Below are 24,389 nucleotides of genomic sequence, written 5' to 3'. Positions count from 1 at the left end.
ATTGGTGTTATTTAAGGTTTAAATCTATGTGCAAGTTGAATTTATTTCTTAACCAAGTTCATCTGTCTAAGAGGTCTATTATAGTATCCAACTGTTTACAATTCTTTATATTCATGAATTATCTATTTATATAAATATTAAATTTAATATGGTACTAAAAACCTATATGTAACACACTAATAGCGGCCAATAACCAATTCATTCGAGCCCTTGTATTAATAATAATAAAAAATATACAATATTATGTTACACTCATAAGCGTAAATTCGACTGTAAATTTTACTGAAGTACCTATTCACATTTTCAATCCCACGCCCATCCACTACATTTTTATATTATAATGTACATTTTTAAATAGTGTGCAACAAGTTGGGTACAATACCCACGACCAATTGTATTTCTGAGTTTAAAATTTGTTTATACCCAAGTGCGTACATTTGATCTTAAAATAGGTACTATAAAGTAAATGCCTGTGCCGTCAGTTTTCATATAATGTGCAGAACACAGTGTCATTATTTGTATAATAATAATATTATATTATAATATAGTAAATATTATGTAGGTAGGTGAAGGATTGTGTGAAGTTAATAGTTATTAACAAATATTATCTACACCGAGATGACAAGTGGTAAAATGAGCTTACAATAAAGATAATGTACCTAATACTTATTACTAATTACTATTGTAATAATAAGGGGTTCAAAAATTATTTTACCTTTGTAAAATTGCCCTAACGGCCATTAATTAATTATAAATAAATAATAAATAATACATATTATTTGTACTACTTATAATTATTATTTGTATACATTTACTATCAATAAATATGTTAAGTATAGTATCAAATATAGCTGGTATTTTTTTATAACAGTAAATGCTTTTTACTTTTTTGTTTTGTAGTATTATACAACGTTGTTCAGAGCAAAACGTGTTTTAATCGAAACGAGCTAAAAATGTGTCTGTCCTGTCCACTTTTTAAAATATTCATAAATTACGAGATCTAAAGAAATATTTTTTTTTTAAAGTTGAACTTTTATGTACGATCAACATTATTCACTAAAATGTATATTTTCAAGCTGTTTCTATTTGCATGCTTAATTTTTATTTAATATTTAAAGCAAGGTTGACTCAGAAAATCCCAGTCTAATAAAACACTTGCCACTTTAAACTCCCACAGTTTTTTTAGAAACCCATATAATTAGTATAATCTATAACCATCCTGATTTTCAAATATAAACTCATCAATAATTACTTACAGATAAATAAAAATTCTTATTTAAAGGTTTTGTTTTATAGTAATTAATAATTTATTCATTTTAGTTTAAAGCGACATGATGTCTAGACATTTTCTGTCTTCATATATTTTAACGTAACAACAAGGCGCTGTCTGCTCTCATTAATTGTTCACTTCTAACCATTTCAATTTTTTATTTATATTATGTTTTTAAAAACTGTTATAATATGGGTAATCAGTATCCACTAGGTATTTATTATTTGCAAAAGTACCAAGTTCACCTTTATTTATAGATCTTTTCAAGTGTCTAAAACGAACATTGATAATTTATTTAATACGCAAATTTCTTATTGTAATTACAATTCAGTTTAGTTTAAGTAGATTAATTATCATCATTAAATAAAAGCAAATCGTCTAGTTGAAATTGTTGTTCTGTTTCAGGTTATTATGTTGACAAAGTGTTATTATTATCCAAGCCATTAACTCGAGTGTAAAAATATAATTTATTCAAATTATTTTTCCATCTATTATACTCTCTACAGATACTTAATCTTTAATATTATGCGTTTTATCGTTTGCTTAAGAACACTATTCGTTTAGTTTAATAAAAACGTTGTTAAAAAAAATATATATATATGACAAACACATATTTATTATTTAACAGTTTATGCAGACACAAAAATATAATACATCAATGTGTATCTTCACACAAATAAATGTTGGTATATGCAATTTTATAGGAAACACAATAAAAACACATTTAAATATTTATTTAATAACATTTCAGTGACTAAACAATAAAGGGAAAAATAATATATTTTCTAAATAATTTAAAATTATATTAAACAACCTGTATTAAGTTTATAATGTATTAGTAACTTGTGGTTAAGACGGTGAGTGGCAAAACACAATTCTATATTAACCGATGAATAAAGTTTATAAGAAATATATTATATATTTTATTACCTAAAAATTAAAATTCCATATGTCAATATCTTTACATTAATTGAATTTGTCAGTAGGTATACCTACAGGTATGGTTAAATATAATATAAAAAGTATAATAATATAAATATAATATAATATATAAAGCGGGGAAGTGGATGTCACTCAGCTGTACAGTAGGTTACAACTTACAAGTGGGTATTGACCAATGTATAATGGATTGTATTAAACTTGAATTCAATGATATAATATCATTGTATAAGAAAAATGATTTTGAGCAGAGACGGTTTGTCAGTCTGGATATTTTATACTGTTATTATTTATTATAGCCTGTAAGTTGAATTAATATTATAATATTATTTATTTTTATTCGTTTCAATGGTGTAACAAAGCGTTAGAAATTAAAATCCTGTTTTTAGCGGTTTTTCGTAATTTGTCGGTTGTTTTTCCTGTGGCATTAAATAACTATTGAGAAAATCGAAAAATTACCCTCTAGAGTACCATCTTGTTCCAATTTTCTAAAAGATAAGATATTATATGTTGAAATCAAAGCACTCTTTCTGGTAAAACTTTTGTATACTAGATAAAAAAAAAAAAATAAAATAAACATCATTGTAAAACCACTAGTTTCCTCATTTTGCTCAGAATCAAAAAAATATAATCTAATATATAAAAATTTCGTATCACACTTCTCCGAAACGGCTCGATATTTTAATAAAATATTTTTTGTATAGTTGGTATGTTTGAGAATAGGTCGTAAAGTATTTTTCATCCTCCTACCACCAACCCGAGGAGGTGCTCAAACGGGGATTTTGATATTTACGGTGGACATTTTTGTTTATAAATGGTTGCTATTGGATATAGGAATTTTCGCACATTACCTACTTGATATGCTGTCGCACATTGTTCGCGATCCGACGTAGTCGGTTTGCCTACCAGGGAGACTGAGTTACACCCAAAAGGAGTTGAACTATCAACATTTGTTTTTAAAGTTGTAATTTTTTACGTGCAATGAAGTGCGTGGGATCAGCTAGTAAATATATATGATAAAATATAATAATAATGACAAATACATAGGTAATTGAATAATAAAAAATAAAAATAATGCTAAAGAAAACTAATTATATTATCGATATATTGATTTGATTTTTAGCCATAGAATGAAAGTATAATTTCACAAAACTAGTTTTTTCATATTAAAATTTAATTAATTTTAATATCAATTTTAAATTATCAATATAATATTTTTTAACTTTAATCACAGAGTTTTTTGCCTTACACTGTTTGTTGAAGAAAGCCATGACCATGGAACTTCGAAATTATTACATTATTATTCTTAGTAACTAGTAAGTACTTATTATATTATAATAACAATGAACTGTGGTGTAATATTAATATTTTTGAACTTATTTTAAGGGAAATAAAAAGTCTGTAAAAAGTTTACGATAGTGAGGAGTTTTATAAAAAGGAAATGACAAAAAAATGACGAGACGTAAGATAAAATAATCAATGATAAAGAAAAATTGTTTTTTTTCCAATAGGTAGCTTTTTAGAATCCATTATAATACATTAACGGGAATCGTGAATCCTGATAAATTTATGTATATTGATAATTTTTTATTTGAAACAATATAGGTACCTTATTCATGATTTATTTACTTTTTGTTCAATTATTTTTCATGGTTTGAAAATCGTAAACGATGGATGATATAATTACGTAGACAAACAATAATCACGCGTCGGACAACTTTGCAACTTCATATTTTATGCGTACAATTTATATTGTTTGAATATATTATAATATAACACTCGTACATAAAAATTTAACAACTGAAAATCGAATTTCAGACAAAGGTAATTTAGTTTTCATTATTTATTTAATATTTATTATTTTTAATGTCGTTTTGTTTTGTTCATTTCTCGTCGACCGGTACTACTCAACACTGATTATGTTGAGTGAATTTTTTTTTTATTCCTTTCTTCACCGAGACCTTCAAATACTATAATATGAACTATAGGTATATAGCCGCGTTTTCGTTGGCCGACAAACGACGATCGATCAAATAACGAAATTTCGCTATATTTTTTTTCTTTTCTTTTAACGACGTCTTCTATACACCTATAATATTATATTTTCTATATATTATTATTATCTTATTATTCGAGGCACTGACACGTGCGAGCGCGCGCGCGCGCACACACTATACCCCTTTTGCAGTCTTCAACAATAATTATTCATTTTGTCAAACGCACGCACGCACACATAGACACACTGTAACAATATGATGCACATCGCAGTCGAAGGCCAATAACTCCGATGTGATGTTTGAACTTGAGTTCGGCCAGTCATTGTTCGGGGAGGTGTAGGCGGTACTATATTTTATAATATATACACAATTTATATAATATATATATAGGTACGGCTATCACCCCTCGCATATCATAGTCTTCGCGGTACCGCCGCCGTGGATATATTATTAAGCGTTAAATGTATGTATATATATATATTTACAAACACCGATAAGGTCGCGCGAAAGGGTGACGGAGGTTGATGGCGTCGTCGCAATAATGACGGAGGGCGGTGGTGGTGGCGCTCGTTCGTTTCCACGTCCGATTTAAAATTTCCTGCCGAGTACCCAATACGCGTTTTGTTATTAAAAAAAGAACCGAAAAAAAAACACACAGCAATCACACGTCTCTCTGCCGCTCGGGGTGATTACGAAGGCGACTACTATACCACTCCGTTTCATACCGACGACGGCAATTATCGCGTGTGCGTGTCGGTGGCGTGCTCGTAAAACAATATTCTATCGGTGGATGTAATATATTACTATAATATTATATACATGCATAATATTGTTTTATTAAATATATATTTCATTATCGGCACGGTGGAGGCGGTTGCACACGACCAGCGATCGAGGAGCCATAAATATTATTATTATACCGATAAGTAGGTAGTGCAACACCCATAGACGCGGAACCGCCGCCGGCGGACGGGCCGCGAGCGTGTTACTATTCACCGACAAAATATATTTTTAAGACGTTCATCCTATTGTAATCGTACGCGTTCGAAGACGATCGTAATGTGTCGCGTAGTTATTGTTACTTCGTTATCATACCTGCGTATTATATTATTATTATTATTATTATTATGATTATATTATTATGTACATTGCAATATTATTATTCTAATAATCGCGCGAGATAAACCGACAACTGTTGTCGTTGTCGTCGCTTCTATTGGTGTTATTATTGTTATTATATTATGTCAGGTTCGTCGGCGATAAGATGATGCGGGAGTGTCGGACCTCCGACGTTTCGTGTCGATTACAAAACGTTTTGCCGCTAAACGCCATCATGTATACGGCACACAGGCGGACAGGTAAATTTTTCGTTTGTAATTTGTAAATTATCTATAATGCAGATACTTGCCATTTTGGTATCTATTAAAAGAACGGCCACGTAGTTCACACTTTGCTGAATCGATCTTTTCTGTTTGAGTGAATTTTTATAATAATTCAGTAATACACTATTTGACATGTGGACTGAGGATCGAGTATTGTTTGAGCAACAACATTTTCCTATCCTCATCTCCTGTATTTGGACACGTGGACACGTGTGTTGTGCACAGTTGACATATCAGTGACGATGAAACATAAACGATCGGTAATCAAATGCAATATTAACGTACAGACCCCGATATCAGGTTATCAGCTTATCGCGACCCAATCAGACCAATTTATCGACAATTATTTCTATATTTATTATGTACACAATCATAATTTGTATTTCTTATACAGTTATGCATGTTTCTACAAAGTGAATAATCGAGTTTGATGTAGTTTTTTTTTTTTTTTTTCACTCAAACAGTATATTATACGAATCTCGCCAAACTGTACATTAGTTTTCATGTAAAAAACGTTAGGATTTGCTCAAATGTGAAATGACAAGTGCCCATAATATAGGAATTAACACGTATTGTAAATGTAGGAAAGTAATGTAGCCAATATTATTGGTAGGTAATACACAGGTAAATATGGCTAGTATAAAGCATACTAGATGGAAGTCTTGTAGTTTTGTGTATACTATATGTATGAATAAAATTGAGAAAAAACAACGGAGACTAGAAAAAATAAAAATTAATAATTAAAAATAAAATATAAAATAACGGAATAAAAACATTTTGTTGTGAAAAAATATTTAGTCGAGTCAAACTTCGTAAACGCATACCTATGGCCGAGGAGTTGGTTCGATTAAATGAGAAAATAATATTTTGATTTTCTAAAATATTTTCATGTGCGATTTAGACAATAGTTGAAACAAAGATTATCAATTATAATATTATAATGTAGTTCTTAACATTTGCTTTTTTCGTCTATGAAATACATTGTTAATGTGTAACACAAAATACATTTAATATACGTTACGAAATATCAGCTGTCTTATTATTAGATCGTTATAACCTACAGGCTACAGGTACCTCTACATAGTTTTCATATTAGATACCTAGGTATTCATTATTATTATTACAGTATAATGCAATAAAGATAACGTTAATTAACACGCCTGTCACAAAGAAATCAGTATTATAATAGCATAAGAATAAAATAATGACTATTTCAAATGATAAATCATCGTATAGAATATAGTTCAAATATCTTGTAATTTATATTCATTCGTTGAAAAATAATTCAACATTTGCGTGACATAATATTTAAATAATTGCGTGTAAATTACTATTACCACCACGTCGGTGCCATTCAAAATTACTATTGACTCATAGGTAAGAACAATAAAACTGCCAATTTCAATTTTAACTAAATGATTTAACTGGTTAATTTGTTTTCACTGCAAATGTGGTTCATTATAGTTCATTAGTCATTACTATTCAATATGATGGTGAATGGTAATTCCATTGGAAGAAAAAAACTGTATGGTAAAATATTTAGGGGAACAAAAAAAGAACCTCAGCGACTACATAAAATAATACTTTTCTATTGCAATGTCTATATAACATACGGTAACATGTATAATATTGTATATAATAATTGATAATATAATAAACTATAAACCAGATACAAACGATTGTTATGGTTATATTAGAAGTAATTTCTTTTAAAATATTTTGGGTTAACGTTGCTTAATATCAATAGTTATTTCTTTGAATTTTATACCTAAGAAATAAACTAAATTCATTTTTATTTTCAATTTAAACATTTTGAATTTTTAATAATTTGTAATAAAGTGGAATATTGGGGTACAGACTAGTTTTTATTTTGAGAGTTAAAAAGTACAGACTTCTCGGTACCTACCTATTTCTTAAAACGATTGGAAATAACTAAAAAAAAAATGGAAAAACAGAAATTTTGATACAAAAAAGTATTTGAAAAATTTAATTTTAATTTAATTCTGTTATTTTTTGGTGATTTAAAATTGAAAAGACATAAATGATTAAAATTTTCTGATGACTCGTCAAAATCACGAAAAATTGCAAATTATCTTGAAGCTAATAGTGCATACGATATTGAGTTTTTGTTTTAATTTTAACACTGTTTTTTTTATACTTCTTTTAAGTTCAAATTTGGTCGAAATAACATATTAAATAACTAAGAATATGATTTCAGTTATTTTCTTGTAATTTAAAAATATTATTCGTGGGTGTTTGACACTTCAAAGGTATATTATTATATACAAATATGATAATATGTAACTAATATAAATTCAACTTAACGGCAACTTTGTTAATAATAATAACAATATACCTAAATATAATATAAAATATCCTTGGCTGACAAACCGTCTCCGCTCAGAATCGTTTTTCGTATACAATGATATTATATCATTGATTTCAAATTTAACATAATTTATTAAATTCACCCACTTGTAACCAAATATACAGCAGAGCATCACCCACTTATCCGCTTTTTTTTCTGTGAACTGTGCAGCACTGATCACAAATTTATTTTTTCTTGTCTTACAAACATCCCGTATTTACTAAATTAAGTCAAACAATTGATTAAAAAAATTGATTTGTACCAAATATATGTTTATGGTAATATTATAATTATAGAGTTGGGTTACATATCATAAAATCCTTTTTTTTTATTTGTCTAAAGTTAATAATAGTTTCAAATGGTTGTGTACGCTGTGGTAAGTTAGGTGCATTTGTTTTTTAAATGTATTTGGTAGTTTGTGATTCCGACGAAATTGTATAATGTTAAAACATTATCAAAAGCAATTTTTCAAAAGACAAGATAAAACAATAAGCAATCAATAATACAATTTTGACAATTTTTGTTTGGTAAATATAAATAATTCAACTAGGTATACGTATTATGTTTCAAATGAAAACAATCTTAAAACAATCCATAACAACGGTGAAACTAATAATAAATATAACATATATCTCATGCAATATTTATAGTGCGTATATTATACCAAAAACTCCGTGTAAAAAAAACGCGAAGTATAAAAAAAATGCTCTAAAAGTTGTGATATCATTTTATAGCTAAGTCTTTGAACTATAGATATCATTTGTTTTAAAATAGTCTGCTAAATAATTGAACTCAGCTTTGTGACTTTAAAACAATTGATTACTAATAGATTACCTGTTTCAATGATAGTAGACTATATTATTATGTAGAGCGCTATAGTATTTTTTAATTTTTAATTGAAGTCGCCAAGCTAAGTTCAATTATTTTAGCAGACTATTTTTACATAAATTATATCTATAGCTCAAAGACTTAGCTGTAAAATGATATCACAACTTTAAAAGCGGTTTTTTCTATAGTTAGCGTTTTTTTACATGGAGTTTGGTGGAGTTTTTTTTTTGGAATACCACAAATTTTTTATTGATACCTACCTTATTATTTGGATGTTATTGTTACGTGACTAAGTAATAACGTGCTTTAAGATAGAATATTATTAAGTAATAACTTTTTTAAAACACTTACTTAAATTATATAACAATATTATTACTCATAATATGTACTATTATATGCGGGATACATAAGTGTGTTAATAATAATAAAAATACTGATTGTTTTTTACTCTTTGTTAATTTTTTAAAATAAACTCTACCTACCCTCCTCTTTTAATTTTATAGTAATTCATCAAGGACTTCTATATTCTGGGCTAATAACATATAATGTAGAATACTAGAATGCATCGACAACATAGCTTAATAATTGATAGATTATTTATTACAATTTACCAATATTTATATTTAAGCCTGAACTACTATTATAAATAAGTAGTCAATAACGAAAATAATTGTCAAAGTATGTTTATCGATATTTGTAAAGTTATAAATTAATACTGGATTTTTATAAATTTGAAATTCCTTTGTTTTAATACATAAAAACACACACTTATAATCATGACGGTTTTTTGTTCAGGGCGGATTAAGCCCCGGTTGTAAGGCTCCTAGTATATTGTTTCAAAAGCAGATGAAAATAATTAAAAATCCATAGTCACAATTTTTTTTTTATAAGCATTTGAAGTTCAAATATTGAAGAAATACGTAAAATGCACGAAAATGCGCAAATTATTTTGAGTAAGAAATGTATAAAAATATTTCTTTTTAAATCGAAGAATAGAAAATGTAATACAAGATTCCTCAAAAGATTGTCTATCTTTATCAACCAAAAAAATTCTACAAGCAAATAAAATTAAATTTATATGAGCGTTTGAAGTTCATATTTTTACAAGATTGGATATTTACTCGACTTCTCATGTAACAATTTTGTTATTTTGTTGTAATTGAAAAACGAATAACTGTAAATACATAACTGAATGTTTATATTTTTATTTCCTATACACCATAAAATGTTGAAAATATTTAGACTCTTTTTGAGTTGTTTACAGACATTGTCAGTTTTTAATTTTTTTAGTTTTTTTTTCTATAATTGTCAATAAAATTGTATTTGTTTGGTAAAAATTCGTGAAGATTTAATACGAAGGCGCCTTGTTAAAGTTCAAATGTTGACATAATTTATCAAATTCAAAATTTTATAATTATTTTGTAGTTAAAAATGTATAAAATGTTCAATTTCTCTATCGAAGGATTGAAAATTTAAAACAAGGTTCAACGTAAATAGGTTAAATATAAATTACTTTATTCATAATAATATCATCAAATATATACTTAGTAATATCATAGGCTGAGTGAGTACTGACCACCTTCGCTCAGAAACGTTTTTCTTATACAATGATATTTTATCATTGAATTCAAATTTAACACCATCCATTACAGTGACCCACTTTAACCTACTGTGCAGCAGAGCGACACCCACTTGCCCACCTTTTTTTTTACTTTTGTCCCCCCCAAAGTACTGACTAGATTCACTTTCCTAACAGAAAATAAACTGTTGAACAAAATCCAAGTACTTTTACTCTCTTAAAAGGTGTTGACTGACACAAATAAAAATTAAAAATTAAAAAAACCATTATAAAACCAACACCTTCATTGCTCCGCTCAAAATATAAAATAAATTTAAATACAATAAATTTGTCTCAACTATAATGAACAAACGAATCATCGTTTTAATATATTTATCTATTTCAAATCATTATTTTTATTTTAATTAAATTATAATATATTACATTTTATAATAACGAGATCAAACAATATTGTAATTGAAAAGTTGCATAAAAAATCACGTATAGTCGTGTATGTACAAAATTTGTATGTATATAAACTGTTATTAAAATCTTCACGATTTCACATATCTATGGAATCGTTTTCCACCAAAACTCCCAACCCTACCATACCATACCCTATCTAGGACTTAACAAGTTAGAAATAATTACTTTCATACTATGATATTGTTACAGCATGTGAAGAAAATCTAGGATTTGTATTTATAATTTAATATATTTATATCGTTATAAGACGTAGTACAATCAAAAGGCTATTTAAATTTATTCTTACCATAATTTCATTTGACTAAGAAGGCAGTATTGTTTATTTATTATAATATGTTTAGTCGTTTAGTATTTATCTAAAAATTAATACAATTATTGATTTGTATAGTAATATTTTAGTCTTGAAGTTAAAAAAACGTTACGTAGGTACTAAATTGTTGAAGATATTAAATAATTTCAACTCATCAAGCTAGATTTAATATTTGTGAGGAATGTGCCTCTTGGGTGAGTATGTTTTAATTTGCAATTTTAAAACTGTAATATAACACATTTATATTCTGAAACCATTTGGGGATGGCTTACAATATTGCTGTTGATAAATTAATCACATACCATGCTCTATAAAAGTTTAAAACATTTTTATGAAAATAAATTTTATCTTTAGTCATACTAGAAGTATGGACAAATATTGATTTATAATCAAATTTAAATTGCAGTTATATGATAACACACTATAAACGTGTTTAATGAAAACAAATATTTTATTTTGAATATTATATAAAAAAAATAAACGTAACAGTATTGAAAAGTTTTTACTTATTCCCGAAGACGTATTTCATTTTATATTTAAAATACTTAAGAAAGTAATATAAATAGTTGTGTAAGTATATATTTTTGGTGTAACTTTATCTAACATAACTTAAAAAATGTAATTCAAGTAACCATAAAAATAATATAAAACGTCTGCGTGCAATAAAAACTATAAAGTACTATTATAATATAAACTTAACTTTTAAAATTAATATTTTTAGATTCTACATGAAACTACTAAGGTTAGGCATACATTACTGGTTATAAAATAGTATTTTTTTTTAAAAATAATTTTTAATGTTGAAAGTGTAGTTGAAAAGTTTTATTTAGTATGATTGCAACTAATAGTGCACCTATATAAAAAAATATTGTAGATAAGTGTCGAACAGTTATAAACAAATCTAAGGAAACACGATTATAAGTCATACCTCATAGTTTATGTATTCGGGGTTATTAAAATTTGTCATTCAGGATAATAGTCCCTGTGGTGTTAAATTCAATATAAAATATTTAATATTATAGACCTATAAAAGTAAACAACACTAATAATAAAGATTACTAATCAGAAAATAGGAAATCTTGATATCTTATAAGAAAAAATACATATTGATAGTTCAAACTGTACATTAAATACTCTACTAATTTAAATGAACATTAGAAAAAATCAGTTTGCAATCAATAACATATTATCTGGTCTTAGAATATTACATTAAAAAAGATTTTTATTTTATCAAATGTGACTCAAAAATCTATCAAACGCCGTGTTTCTATAACTAGAAATTAGTATTTATAAAAGCTAAAGACAACTCAAAAGTATATTCTTTTATAAATAATACAAATGTATTACATTATGGAACAGATTTAAATGAAACAATTTTTTTTTTAAATATCTATGATACATGAGCATGATACATGCTACAAAGTATTTGAGAGATTATAAAAGTTGACTATCAGTATTTGAACATTTTAATAGAAGCAAAGCATAATTTATTTACCATAAATCTTCAGATAAAGTTGTTGCTAAAATTAGTTAACATATACACAAAAAAAAGCATTATAATTTATAAGGCTTCCTCGCCAAGTATTTCAATTTGCTATTTGTGGACCGAAGTCAATAGCAAAAAAGTGACGCGTGACGTCAAAGTGGATACACCAACTTTCTGAAAGTATTAAGTATATTTCTGATATAACTATTATAACGATCTAAAGATAAAATAATTCATTACAGCACAATGTTTATACTTAATAATTAAATAATGTGGGTAAGTGGATGTCGCTCTGCTGTACATTAGGTTACAAGTGGATCACTGTAATGGATGGGGTTCAATTTGAATACAATGATATAATATCATTGTATAAGAAAAACGATTCTGAGCGAACATGGCCAGTTAGCCTATGATATTACTAAGTATATTTGATAATATTATTATTGTGAATAAAGTAGTTTATATGTAACCGATTTTCGCGGAACCTTGTTTTACATTTACAATCCTTAGCTATAAAAATTGAACATTTTATACATTTTTAACTACAAAATAATTATTAAATTTTAAATTTGTTAAAATTTGTCAAAAATTGAACTTTAAATAAAGAGATTCACTTTCCCATCGATCCAGATCCCGAAGTTGAAAATCGAAGCATTATTTCAACTACTTATCGTGTACATAGACGCACAAAAAATAATGATAATAAACATACATCATTGTAAAATCAATACATCCATCGCTCCGCTCAGAATCTAAAAAATTATCATATGAAATTTTCATATTTTCAGTCATACCTAACAAATTAATTCCGTAACTGGTAACAAAATATTGAAATGAAATTTAAGTAAATAATACATTTTATTTTATTATTTTTTACTAGCAAAGTTATCTATTTTTATATATTATTTTCATGTTTATTATTCACATATAGGTAACTATAATAATAACTTAACAATAAGATTCGTTAGTTAATACGTTTTGTTAAAATAAAGATTTTTTAAAAATATTATTGTAATTGGTTATTGTTATTATAAGAAATAACTAAAACAATACATATATTACTAATTAAACTTAATATATAAAAAAAGACAAAAATGTTTTGGTTAGCTATAAAAAGTTGTTAAATAAATATTTATATTTTAACGATATTTTGGAGTTAATAGCCCGTGTCCCTGTTACACGAAATGTTTTTTTTTTTTTTAAGAAAACGTAGGTATGTGTGAATTCATAATATTATTACAATATGTGCAATAGTTGCTTATATATATCTTGCTTATCATTTACAATATTGATTGCCGATGAACACTATTGTTTACAGCTTTGATTTCAGACTTCAGTAAAAAAAAAAACTGTGAAAATTTTTTTATTTTGAGTTTTACGCACATTTAAATATATATATAGAGGTAATGTGACTATAAAAACTTACCAGTATAGTTTGTCTACAACTCGGTCTTCTATTAACGACATAAGAACCGTCCCGTTCGAAGTTTGTTAAACAAATGTTTCTTTAGGCTTACAAAGTTGTTAGGATCACTGTCCTTGTTAGTAGATATGTTATGGGCAAAGTAGAAAATTGGACATTGTGCACAGTGACCGGTCACTGTGCACAATGCCCGTTTTTCGAGGGAAAAGTTGGAATAAGTTAACATTGTCCGGGCATTGTATACAGAGCCTATTTAGATTTGGGCACTATAGGTTAAATATTGAATATATTAAAAATAAATTAAAACATTTTACTGCATTTTATAATAATGTTAAAAAAACTTGAAATAGACGCTTCAAATATTAGTTGCCTTTTAATAGCTTTTAAATCTATTATCCAGTATGGTACCTTCTACTGAAGAATTCATATTTTTTTCTAAAAGTGGTTTGACATGAACAAGATGAATATTATTTATTATTAAATTATAGTTATTTTAATAGTTTTAATTTAATTAATTATTACTAAAAAGTAATCTTAGGCACGTAAGCACGTTAGATAGCATTAAATTACTTTATTTATTAGCACATACACACAGAGGCGTATACAAGGGAGGAGGGAACGAGGGGGTCAGAACCCCCCCCCCCCCCATTGGATTTGTATTACCTTAGTAAAAGTTTTGAGAGGGTGAGGGATTTTCCAATTACGGCCGTACAATTAGATAGATATTTCGTAACTCGTAACTACGAGTCGTGGTATCAAGCGAATAAATTGTGTAAGAATAGTTTTGTAGTGTTATTATTGTTACGTATAAACACCATTCGATATAAATGTGTGAAGTAATTAATTCACTTTGCCTACTTGAATCCGGGCGGAGTACACTTTGCCCGGGCAATATCGTACAATTCCCGGCCAATGTATGAAAATATTGAGTATTGAAATGGTCATTCTTACATTGCCTAAAATGTTCGGGAATTGTACACAGTGCCCGGGTTTTCTACTTTGCCCGTAACATATATAAAGAAATAGCTATACACCACCTGATATCATCTATCGTTACATATTAAACGACAGACTTGGCTAATGAGAAAAATCAAAGGGCAAAGAAAAAAAAATGTCTCGTATTTAAAAGGAAAATTCTGATTAGAGTTGTTGGAGCTATGAGTCCTTCACATCGAGAGAAACAAGTGGTGAATAAGAAAGAACGAAGATCTAGAACCACACTCTCTCAGAAACAAAAATCGAAAAAACCATCATAAGTGAGATATCACTATATCAATATATCACAATGGGTAGGGAAAGTCTGAATACGACGAATGTCACTAATTTGTACATTTTTAAAAAATATCCCAAAAAATAAAAGACCCTTGGAATACCAAGGATGAGGCTGGAACGTGGTCAAAAAATATCTGTCATAGAATAGGATCGGATACGAAAGCACCAGCATTAGATAGAGGAGGGCAGAGGTGTGGATGATAATATGTTCAAACGACGAAATTGCAGTTCTACGGAGCAAATTACGGTCGTTTCGTATTGGACACTCTCGACCTGGCACTCCATAACATAATAATAGAATATGAAATACCAATCGACCAAAAACGCAGACATGCAGCAACTTTACGGTGAACGCACGAACTAAGTGTTCACTCACCAGTCACCGATGTACGACGTAGAAATATCTTCAGCATCGCCAGCAGTCCAACGGGTAACATCCACTATCCAGTGGATGAAAATCCTTTTTAAAGAATTCAAAGAAATTTATGTAGAAATGGGTGGTAAATGTTGTATGTGAGATTTCGTTCTACCGTTAAAGTTCATATTTTTTTTTCATTTATAACATATTTTGCTTCTTCGTATAAAGTTTCCTGTATTAAATCCACTGACAGACATTATTTGATTTATTTTTACTAGCATATACTATATTATTTGATCAACTTACAATATACCTACTTGTAACTTTAAAATGTAGGTGCCTATTATTTAATATTTAAAATATTTCTGCTGTTATTACACTATTTATATTAAAAAATGTATTGTTTAATAAAATTAGCATTCATACTGGTACAAGTGTATCAGGTTATCTTGGATTCCCTACAAATTATATTAATTGTCTTTGAAAATGGGCAACAATGATTGCAAATAAAAGGATGCCAATAATAATTAGTCTAACATTGTCCGTGTTTATAAAACGATGTTTAAATAAACATTATTGAGACAGTAAATACATATTAACTGAAACAACTAACTAGTAATTATACCCGTAATCTGTATGTAATACAATTCAGTAAATTAATAAAATATTTAATTAAAGTCACAAATCACAATGATGAATATACTCAATAGAAACTCAAATATAATACCTACCCTATAGGTATATAGGTTATAGGAAAGACGATTACATAGAATTGCGTATTACCTGCAAATAATAATATATCTATGAATAGATAGTCCATGATATGCCTTTGAAAGTAGTAATAAAAGAGAAAAATATCTAATATTTTGAAAACAACATTCTTGCAGAGAAGTTACATATTTTAGAAATTTACTTTGTTCTTTAGTTATACCAATATTTTTTTGGTAGTTTTTTCGTTCAATACTTAGTGAAGAGCGTTGCCCGAATTTTTCATTCAGCGTGAAACGTCATCATTTTAAATATTTAAAAGACATTCATTCCGAATGGGTTCAAATTATATAATTAGCAAATTAAATAATTTAAGATTTAGTTTTAGGCATTTCCAAATTACGTTTTATTAAGTTAATAAACTATTATAGGAGTTAAATTATTAAATTAAACTCATATAGAATATATATTATTCGGAATGTTGATATACTATCATAGGTCATAATTCGACATTGGCATTAATTCCATATTATACGTTTTATTTAAAAATTTAGTATTGGATAAGTAGTAGGTACAATGGCCAATACTTAATAAGTAGATTTACCTCGAAAAAAACAACAAAATATTACAATAATTTTTAAAAAATATTGTATTATAAAAATTATAAAATGTCAATAAATTATTTAGGGAACTTACAGCGATCTGAGTAAAACAATATAAATATATTTATTGATAATTGTTGTAATTTAATAAATAAATTACAATTGAAAATATGTTTCTATGGCTTGTATATAGATACATAATATTATCATTTAGAGTAAAATAAACTATTTATCATAATTACGATAAATTGGTTTTAAACTGATTTAAAGTTTATTAAAGAAAATAAATATAGTATATTATGTATTCTATATAGATATATTGGTAATTAATTAATTTGTTTGCTTTAAAACTTAATTACGTAATAAAAAAAGTATACATACACAATAAAATACATTTAATTTTATACAAACTTTAATAATTGGTTTCGTGTACCAAAAGTTTTTACTAATAGTATTGCATGCATACATGCATGCAAAAAAATCTTGTTCGCCTCTACCCAGAGAAAAACTATCTGTAGGTACTGCGTGTATTAATTTTTAACGAGTCTCGTGACGGAATATTGTTTTTCGAAAATAAAACTTTTACACCTCTAAACACGCACTTCCGATAAAACTGTTTTTATTTTATTTTTCTTGGCGACAGTTAATCGTTTTTATGTAGGTATACTGGAATCCAAAAATTACACTTGTTCAACAAATAAAACAATCAAATCCGATTTTAGTTGAGCTATAGTAGTGGTATTACTGCAGTCATGACTGAAAACGATGATGTCGGTAAGCAAAGTTAATCATACAGGTTAAAGACGTAGGTAAATTTTCCCTAGTGGATGAATAAATGTAAATTCGTTTCGAAATTAAAAAAATATATTATATATAACTAGTTTGGTAACGCGACGTACCGTAATGTTTTTAAATTGTTAATAATCAAAAAAAAAATTTTAAATTTAAATGTTTTGAATGTTTTTACTGTGCAATAAAAATTCGAATGGTTTTTTAAATTATCAATCACGAAGAGATCGTAAGTTATATTTTCAGTTAAGGCTGGTTTTGAAAAATTTAATTTAGTAATTGTTTTTAATAATATATTTTCAAACATCTTATGTATTTTTATACATATTCAAACTAACATCATTGTATAAAAGTCTGTTATAATATTATTATATTTATCATGCCTTCATATTTCACTGTACACCAACATTTGGTTAACACTGTTTACAGCGTGAGAATTTATTTTTAAATTTTAGGAAAATAAAATAATATATATTAGGTAAAATATTTCTTTGGTTTGTTTATGTTTAAATATTGCATAGTCTACCATTGTGTTTTGACTATCATTGGCTATAAAATAATATTCAATATAGTAAGTGAAATCGTTCAATTATTTAACTTAAAAATATCCGACAGTAAAATGCAACCTATGATATTGTTATAGGCTTTATAATAATGTCTCAATTATAATGAGTTATCATTATAAATATCGTTGTACAACTGATCTGTTTTCTAGATATTTCGATTTTTAATTTCAAAAAATTCTTGTACAATTAACTAACGACTAACGAAGTGCCAATATTATGTAATAATTAAAAGAAATATCTGGTAAAGATTATGTACCTATTTGGAAAGTAAATATATAATTATTATTTATTAGTAACCGAATTTGATCTTGATACAATCTGTAATTCAATATTTTAATATTACTTTACTATAGACACGCGTACTATATATAGATTTAAATAGTTATTATTTAGATTTTAATTATTCGTACATTTTATACTTGCGTGTTGAAAAAAAAAACTTTAAATGAAACAACAACATTACAAATTTAATTATTACAGATTATTTTCAATTTTTTAAATTTTTTAATATCCTGATTCAATTATAAATATAATTAAATTGATGTCGACCTTCCTGTCAAGTTATACCTACATAATCTAAATTAGTAAATATAATTAAGTTTGACAATTTTATATTAACATTTAAAATTATATATACACATTATACTAAATGCATAACTATTGTTACACCTACATATCTTATACATTTTGATAATACTAACCACACATACCTATTGAATATTACCGGTTCCTCATCTAGTCATATCGTTCAAATATTTTTATCGGGCACATAAGTTAATGATGGTTTTTTTCCGTCTGAAAATTATGTCTACTTTAATTTCGTGTAAACTATACAAATTTTATTATTTATGACAATAATACGCTGGTGTTATATGCATGTATACAGAGTGATTAACCAAGCATGCTTACTCCCATTTTTTCTTTAATTATAATTAATGTATTAAAATTATTCTGATATTTTTAATTTTTAAGGATACTATCAAATGTTAGGTTATTAAAACAATTGTTTTTTCAAACGCTAACCGTTATTTTTTTTTAAAATTGTCTAATTATTATAAGTATAGATATACCAAGTTAAAATATATTACATAATATTTAATATTTTATGTAAATCCATGAAAGGATTATTATCTTTGGAAAATAAACTTCAATAATTCATAAACTACTCGTTTAAATTTCTGTCTATATGAATCAACATGATATTCCAGAAAATCATCTACTTAAAAATGTGCAATAACAAAGAGTGATTCTTGTTTAAAAAATGAAGCTTATATTATTTCATGAAGCTTGTTGAATGGTATAAAAAAATCTAAGTATCCAGAAATATGGCGTTCGAATGTAATAAAAAATTATATAAATCAGAATTTGAATATAAACTGCAGTTGAAAGTATAAACTTGCTTAGTTTCTTATAAAAATAAAATATGTTTCCCGAGTTTTCGGCTTATTTATATCGTAGATTGTAGGATTATCGTTTTCCAATATTTCTTTGAGAAATGAGAATAACAACTAAGTAAGTATACATTTAATAGGTGACTATATAGTTTAATATATTTTGCCACAAAACAATAATACCAATCAGATAGAAAAATTATGTCTAGCTAAATTTTTAACCAATTACTAAAACAAAGAACAGAATACAAATTATTGAATTATATCTATTCTTTATTGATCCATGGAAGTTTTGTATGATATATTTGTACCAATAAATGTATTAAACTATTTAAATACACATGCATCATATAGGAGTTTGTTTATTTTTATGATATAAATATTTAGCTATTTAAAACGTGTTTAAAAATTCTTAATGGGAGATTTAGTTTGTGACAATCTGGTATTTTTAATGGTTTAGTCTAAATTTGTTTCATATTACACTAACCCGCCATAAACTTTCTACTTATATGGTGTGTTTGAAACTGGGATTAAGTTAATCCTCTATATTGAACAAAATTCTCTCTTAAATAAAAACAAACTTTAAAAATATTTCAAAATTAATTGTATATTTTGCAAGTAAAAGAAATATATTGGTTTTAAAATATGTTTTGCCCAATCATTTTTAAATTAGTTTAAAGGCTCTAGCAATTCCATATCAATTGACACATTTTACGCTAGACAAAAACTATATTATTGTATTTTCCAACAAACATTTTTTTAAATCGGTTAATTATGACAAATAACAATTATAATGAGTTTCTTTTAATCATTTTAGAATGGCATAATTGATTATACTCCAGCTTAAAATAAAAACCCACTTAACTTTCTCTTTTTACATTTAAAATGTACTAATATTTTATGTGTATAAAATGTATGAAAAAAAACGTTGTATGCTAATAACCTACGTTTATGGAGCTGTACAAAGAACGAGAAAAAATGTATAAAGGGCAATTGAAAAGAACATAATATTAGATATATACCTACAAATATATAATATGGAATTATTGATGCGATATACAATTTCATAAATACTATATTTTTGTTTTTGTTGATTAATTTTTATTAACTTTAAATATTCAATATTAAATAATCATAAATGATAATATGCCATATTTGATTAGTGATCTACCTGAAAAAAGTTATAACGATATATTTATAATTGGATAATAGACGTGCTGGACTGTTTCACTCCTATAAAGTATAAATAGATATAAATATTTCTAATAACATATTATTAGTTAAATATTTGTATTAAAATGCTGTACTTTAGATTCGGAATATAAAAATATGTGTTATAATATGGACTCTGTATAAATGGATGGTTATTACATATTTGTTTTCTCCCACATGTAAAAAAAACCAAAATCGTATGTTATATTATGTAAAATACTAAAATTTACTTAAATAAACACAACAAAAAAAATAAAGAACTTTGAAATATATTACAAAGTAATTTATAGCTGCATCTCTAAAATATATTCTTATCATAATAAATATCACGATAAAATACCAACCAATACCCAAATTTATTGATGAATAATAATATAAACGATGCTTTGACACCCCAAGAAAATAAAAATTGTAGTATCGAAAAATAATGATGTAATTTATGTACTATTATTATGTGATAAATTACTATTTACTAATGGAGTAGATTTGTTTTAAACTTTTATTCATATGTTGCATTCACGTAATATACATACATTAATCATTATTAGTATTAACTATTAACTATTGATTTTTATTATTTAGAGTCCTTGTAACGTGTACAATAAGGTGGTCTGCCAATTATTTTGAATATGTCATATGCGGAATAATAAAATAAAAAAATTGTTAGTGTTTTTTAAATTATAAGTTTCACATGTACCTACGTTCGGATGTGAATATACAATCGATGTATTTATAAAAGATTATATTTATATTTATCAATATTTTTATTCAGTAATATTGATGACAATAAAATAAATCGCATCCCTTTTTGACTTCCCCTAGTTTGTTAATAATGTTTTTTGGAAAATAAGTTTTTAAAATATTATATACTAGATTATTATTACTATAATATTATTATTATTATTATTATTATTATTATTAATATAATTATTATTATTATTATTACATAACTACAATTCTGGTTTATTTGTTTTTAGATCGTGTTATGTATGCGAGAAATCAACAATACAAATACAGTAAGGAACCAGTTACGGGCGGGCAACCTATAACAGTCGAACAAGCAAAAGTAAGTTATTTGTACAGTTGAATAACATTCAAAATATTTTATCAGTTTATTGTTTACCTACATGCAAATTTCCAAATAAAATTGATTATATTTTAATGAATTATCAAAGCTAATTTAAAGGAAATGCCTACTTTACGTTTAGTTAATTTAGTTAATTTAGTCTTTGGTAAGCTGTAATTTGTAAATATAAATTATAAATAATATAACTATAGCCTATGCATTATTGATTATATAAGAATAATAGTGTACCTAATATAAATGTAAAATAATGTTTTATCATCTACGTACGACTGGTACGTGCTAGATCGTGAACTATAGAATATATTTAACGTTTCCTTTGTTTCATCCCATATTTTTTAATTCATTGTGTGACACATATTTTATTACCTAGCTTATTCATTGTCTAGACATTGCAACGGAAATGTCAATTTCGATTTTGTTATCACTTATCTTAGGTATAATTTAATGGTCTAAATTTCTTACTTTTAAATTTTAATTGTTGGTTGTTCATGACGTAATATTCACGTTTTCAATTTCTATATTTTCCATTATTTTATCTTCATGTTCAATGTATATAAATTGAATGTTATTTATGTTATTAATTAACAAGTAATTCATTAGCATTAAAATTATTTTTTAATCTAGCGTAGGTACCTACCCAACTCATTGTCAACATTTGACTTACCTAGTTCATTATTAGTTGTTACTTTAACATATGATTTAATTTACTAATGTTTGTAATTTTTAAATTAATATAGAACAAAGGTTTAATATTATTTTATAGTAAATTATATGAACACTTTTATTTCTAACCTAATTGTTAAGAGTAGTACGTGGCACAATTAATTTATCAAACATCAAATTTTTGGATACGTAGATAGTTTAAGAAACAAAATTCTGCAATAATACAAGTAGTTAATCCTGATACGTATTTCAAAAATATTCTTAAATTTGTTAGACGTATTCTTAAACCTTATATTTTTTTTTTCATTTAAATACTTCGTGTTTAAATTTTAAAGTAAAAATGCAATCACAAATAAAATATACCATTTACGTTATTAGGTAATTTGCAAACAACTATCCTTACTTAGATCTGTATTATAATAATTATACTTTATTTACAAAGTGCACTTTAAATATTCACTAAATGGTCTCTTATTTTATTTGTTAGTATCACATCATATCATAATTATCTCTGTTTAATATATTTATAAGCATAAAAAGTTTAACAAAGCAAATTTGACAATAGGGAATAAACATAAAAAATGATTGTCAGAGGGTTTCGAATACCCACGTGATATATGGACTGCTCTTAACTGCATAAGAACTGGTCAGGGTTGGTGTAATTATTAAATCCATAAATGGGGAATGGTTGAATTACCTCTCTGCAACTGTGGCCAGACCCAAACTATAGGGCATGTTGTTGAGGAATGAACGGAAACAATGTTTAGTGGGAGAACAGCAGGTCTACATAAGAGCGATCAAAAAGCGTTAGATTGGCTACGCAATCTTACCATACGCTTATAGCTCTTACTTGTAATTGTTAGAACACTTATAACTATTAATGAAGTTTATTTATTTATTTGTTTATTAATTATTTATATTATTCATGGTACCGCATCAACTTCTAGGTTATTAGCTTATAACAAAATACATATTAGTTATATTTTTTTATATTAATTCATAAATGTATTATTACTACAATTGTTATTATTTATTTATTTTTTTATGTTTGTATGCCAATACTATGCTAAACAAAATATGCCAATAAAAAATCATAAAAATATATACATGGTAGGTACTTACTGTAATTAATCATGGTCAAATAACTAAATCTTTATTTTATATTAGAACTTAACTGTATGATAGTTGATTATTTCCTCGGTTTATACAAAACATTTTACACAACTGACCAACTGAAGATTTATACTATTAACATAAACTCCAAAAGAGGTATTTATTTTTAAATTTCCTTATTATTTGTTATATTTTAAGGCATTACGGTTGACTGTATTTGGTGCATGTGACACACCACCTAGAGGCGAATGGCTCCGTACTGGGTTTGTGTTTAGAGATCCCGAGAAAGAGCTATCGTACGGCTTACGAGCACGCAGAAATGGTACACGAGGAATGCAGACCGCAATACAAGGATATATACTCAAACATTTGTTATTCACAAGCACCAATAACTCGTAAATATATTTAAGATAGTAAAACCATAAAAATTACAATATATTAGTTCTGTCATCAGACTATTTAGTTTATTTTTTAAAACGATTCACTACTATTATCAATAAAATATTCCTTTATGTCTATGTACCTATATATAGCTTATAGTTATATTGTTCATAACATAATATGTGGAAAATTTTTAAGCT

The 24,389-nt window shown here is 26.4% G+C and overlaps 1 protein-coding gene across 9 annotated transcripts in view; it reads left to right on the top strand.

The window, feature by feature from the left end:
* LOC132939712 (inactive ubiquitin carboxyl-terminal hydrolase MINDY-4B) overlaps positions 1-24,389 on the top strand; it is a 62,742-nt gene that overhangs the window by 21,107 nt on the left and 17,246 nt on the right. For 5 of the 9 annotated variants that reach the window (XM_061007032.1, XM_061007034.1, XM_061007036.1 and 2 more), the window contains exons 3-4: positions 21,923-22,011; positions 24,007-24,203. In XM_061007032.1, coding sequence (XP_060863015.1) covers positions 21,923-22,011; positions 24,007-24,203 — 286 coding nt within the window. Of the gene's footprint in view, positions 1-5,090; positions 5,133-5,195; positions 5,565-17,697; positions 17,762-19,831; positions 19,855-21,922; positions 22,012-24,006; positions 24,204-24,389 lie in introns of those variants that run through there. The other 4 variants (XM_061007039.1, XM_061007037.1, XM_061007038.1 and 1 more) reach the window with 4 other exon arrangements.

The sequence above is a fragment of the Metopolophium dirhodum genome, chromosome 2 (genome assembly GCF_019925205.1).
Source record: "Metopolophium dirhodum isolate CAU chromosome 2, ASM1992520v1, whole genome shotgun sequence".
Taxonomy (NCBI): domain Eukaryota; kingdom Metazoa; phylum Arthropoda; class Insecta; order Hemiptera; family Aphididae; genus Metopolophium; species Metopolophium dirhodum.
Note: the sequence above shows the minus strand (reverse complement) of the source record. Positions and strands in the feature narration are given on the sequence as shown.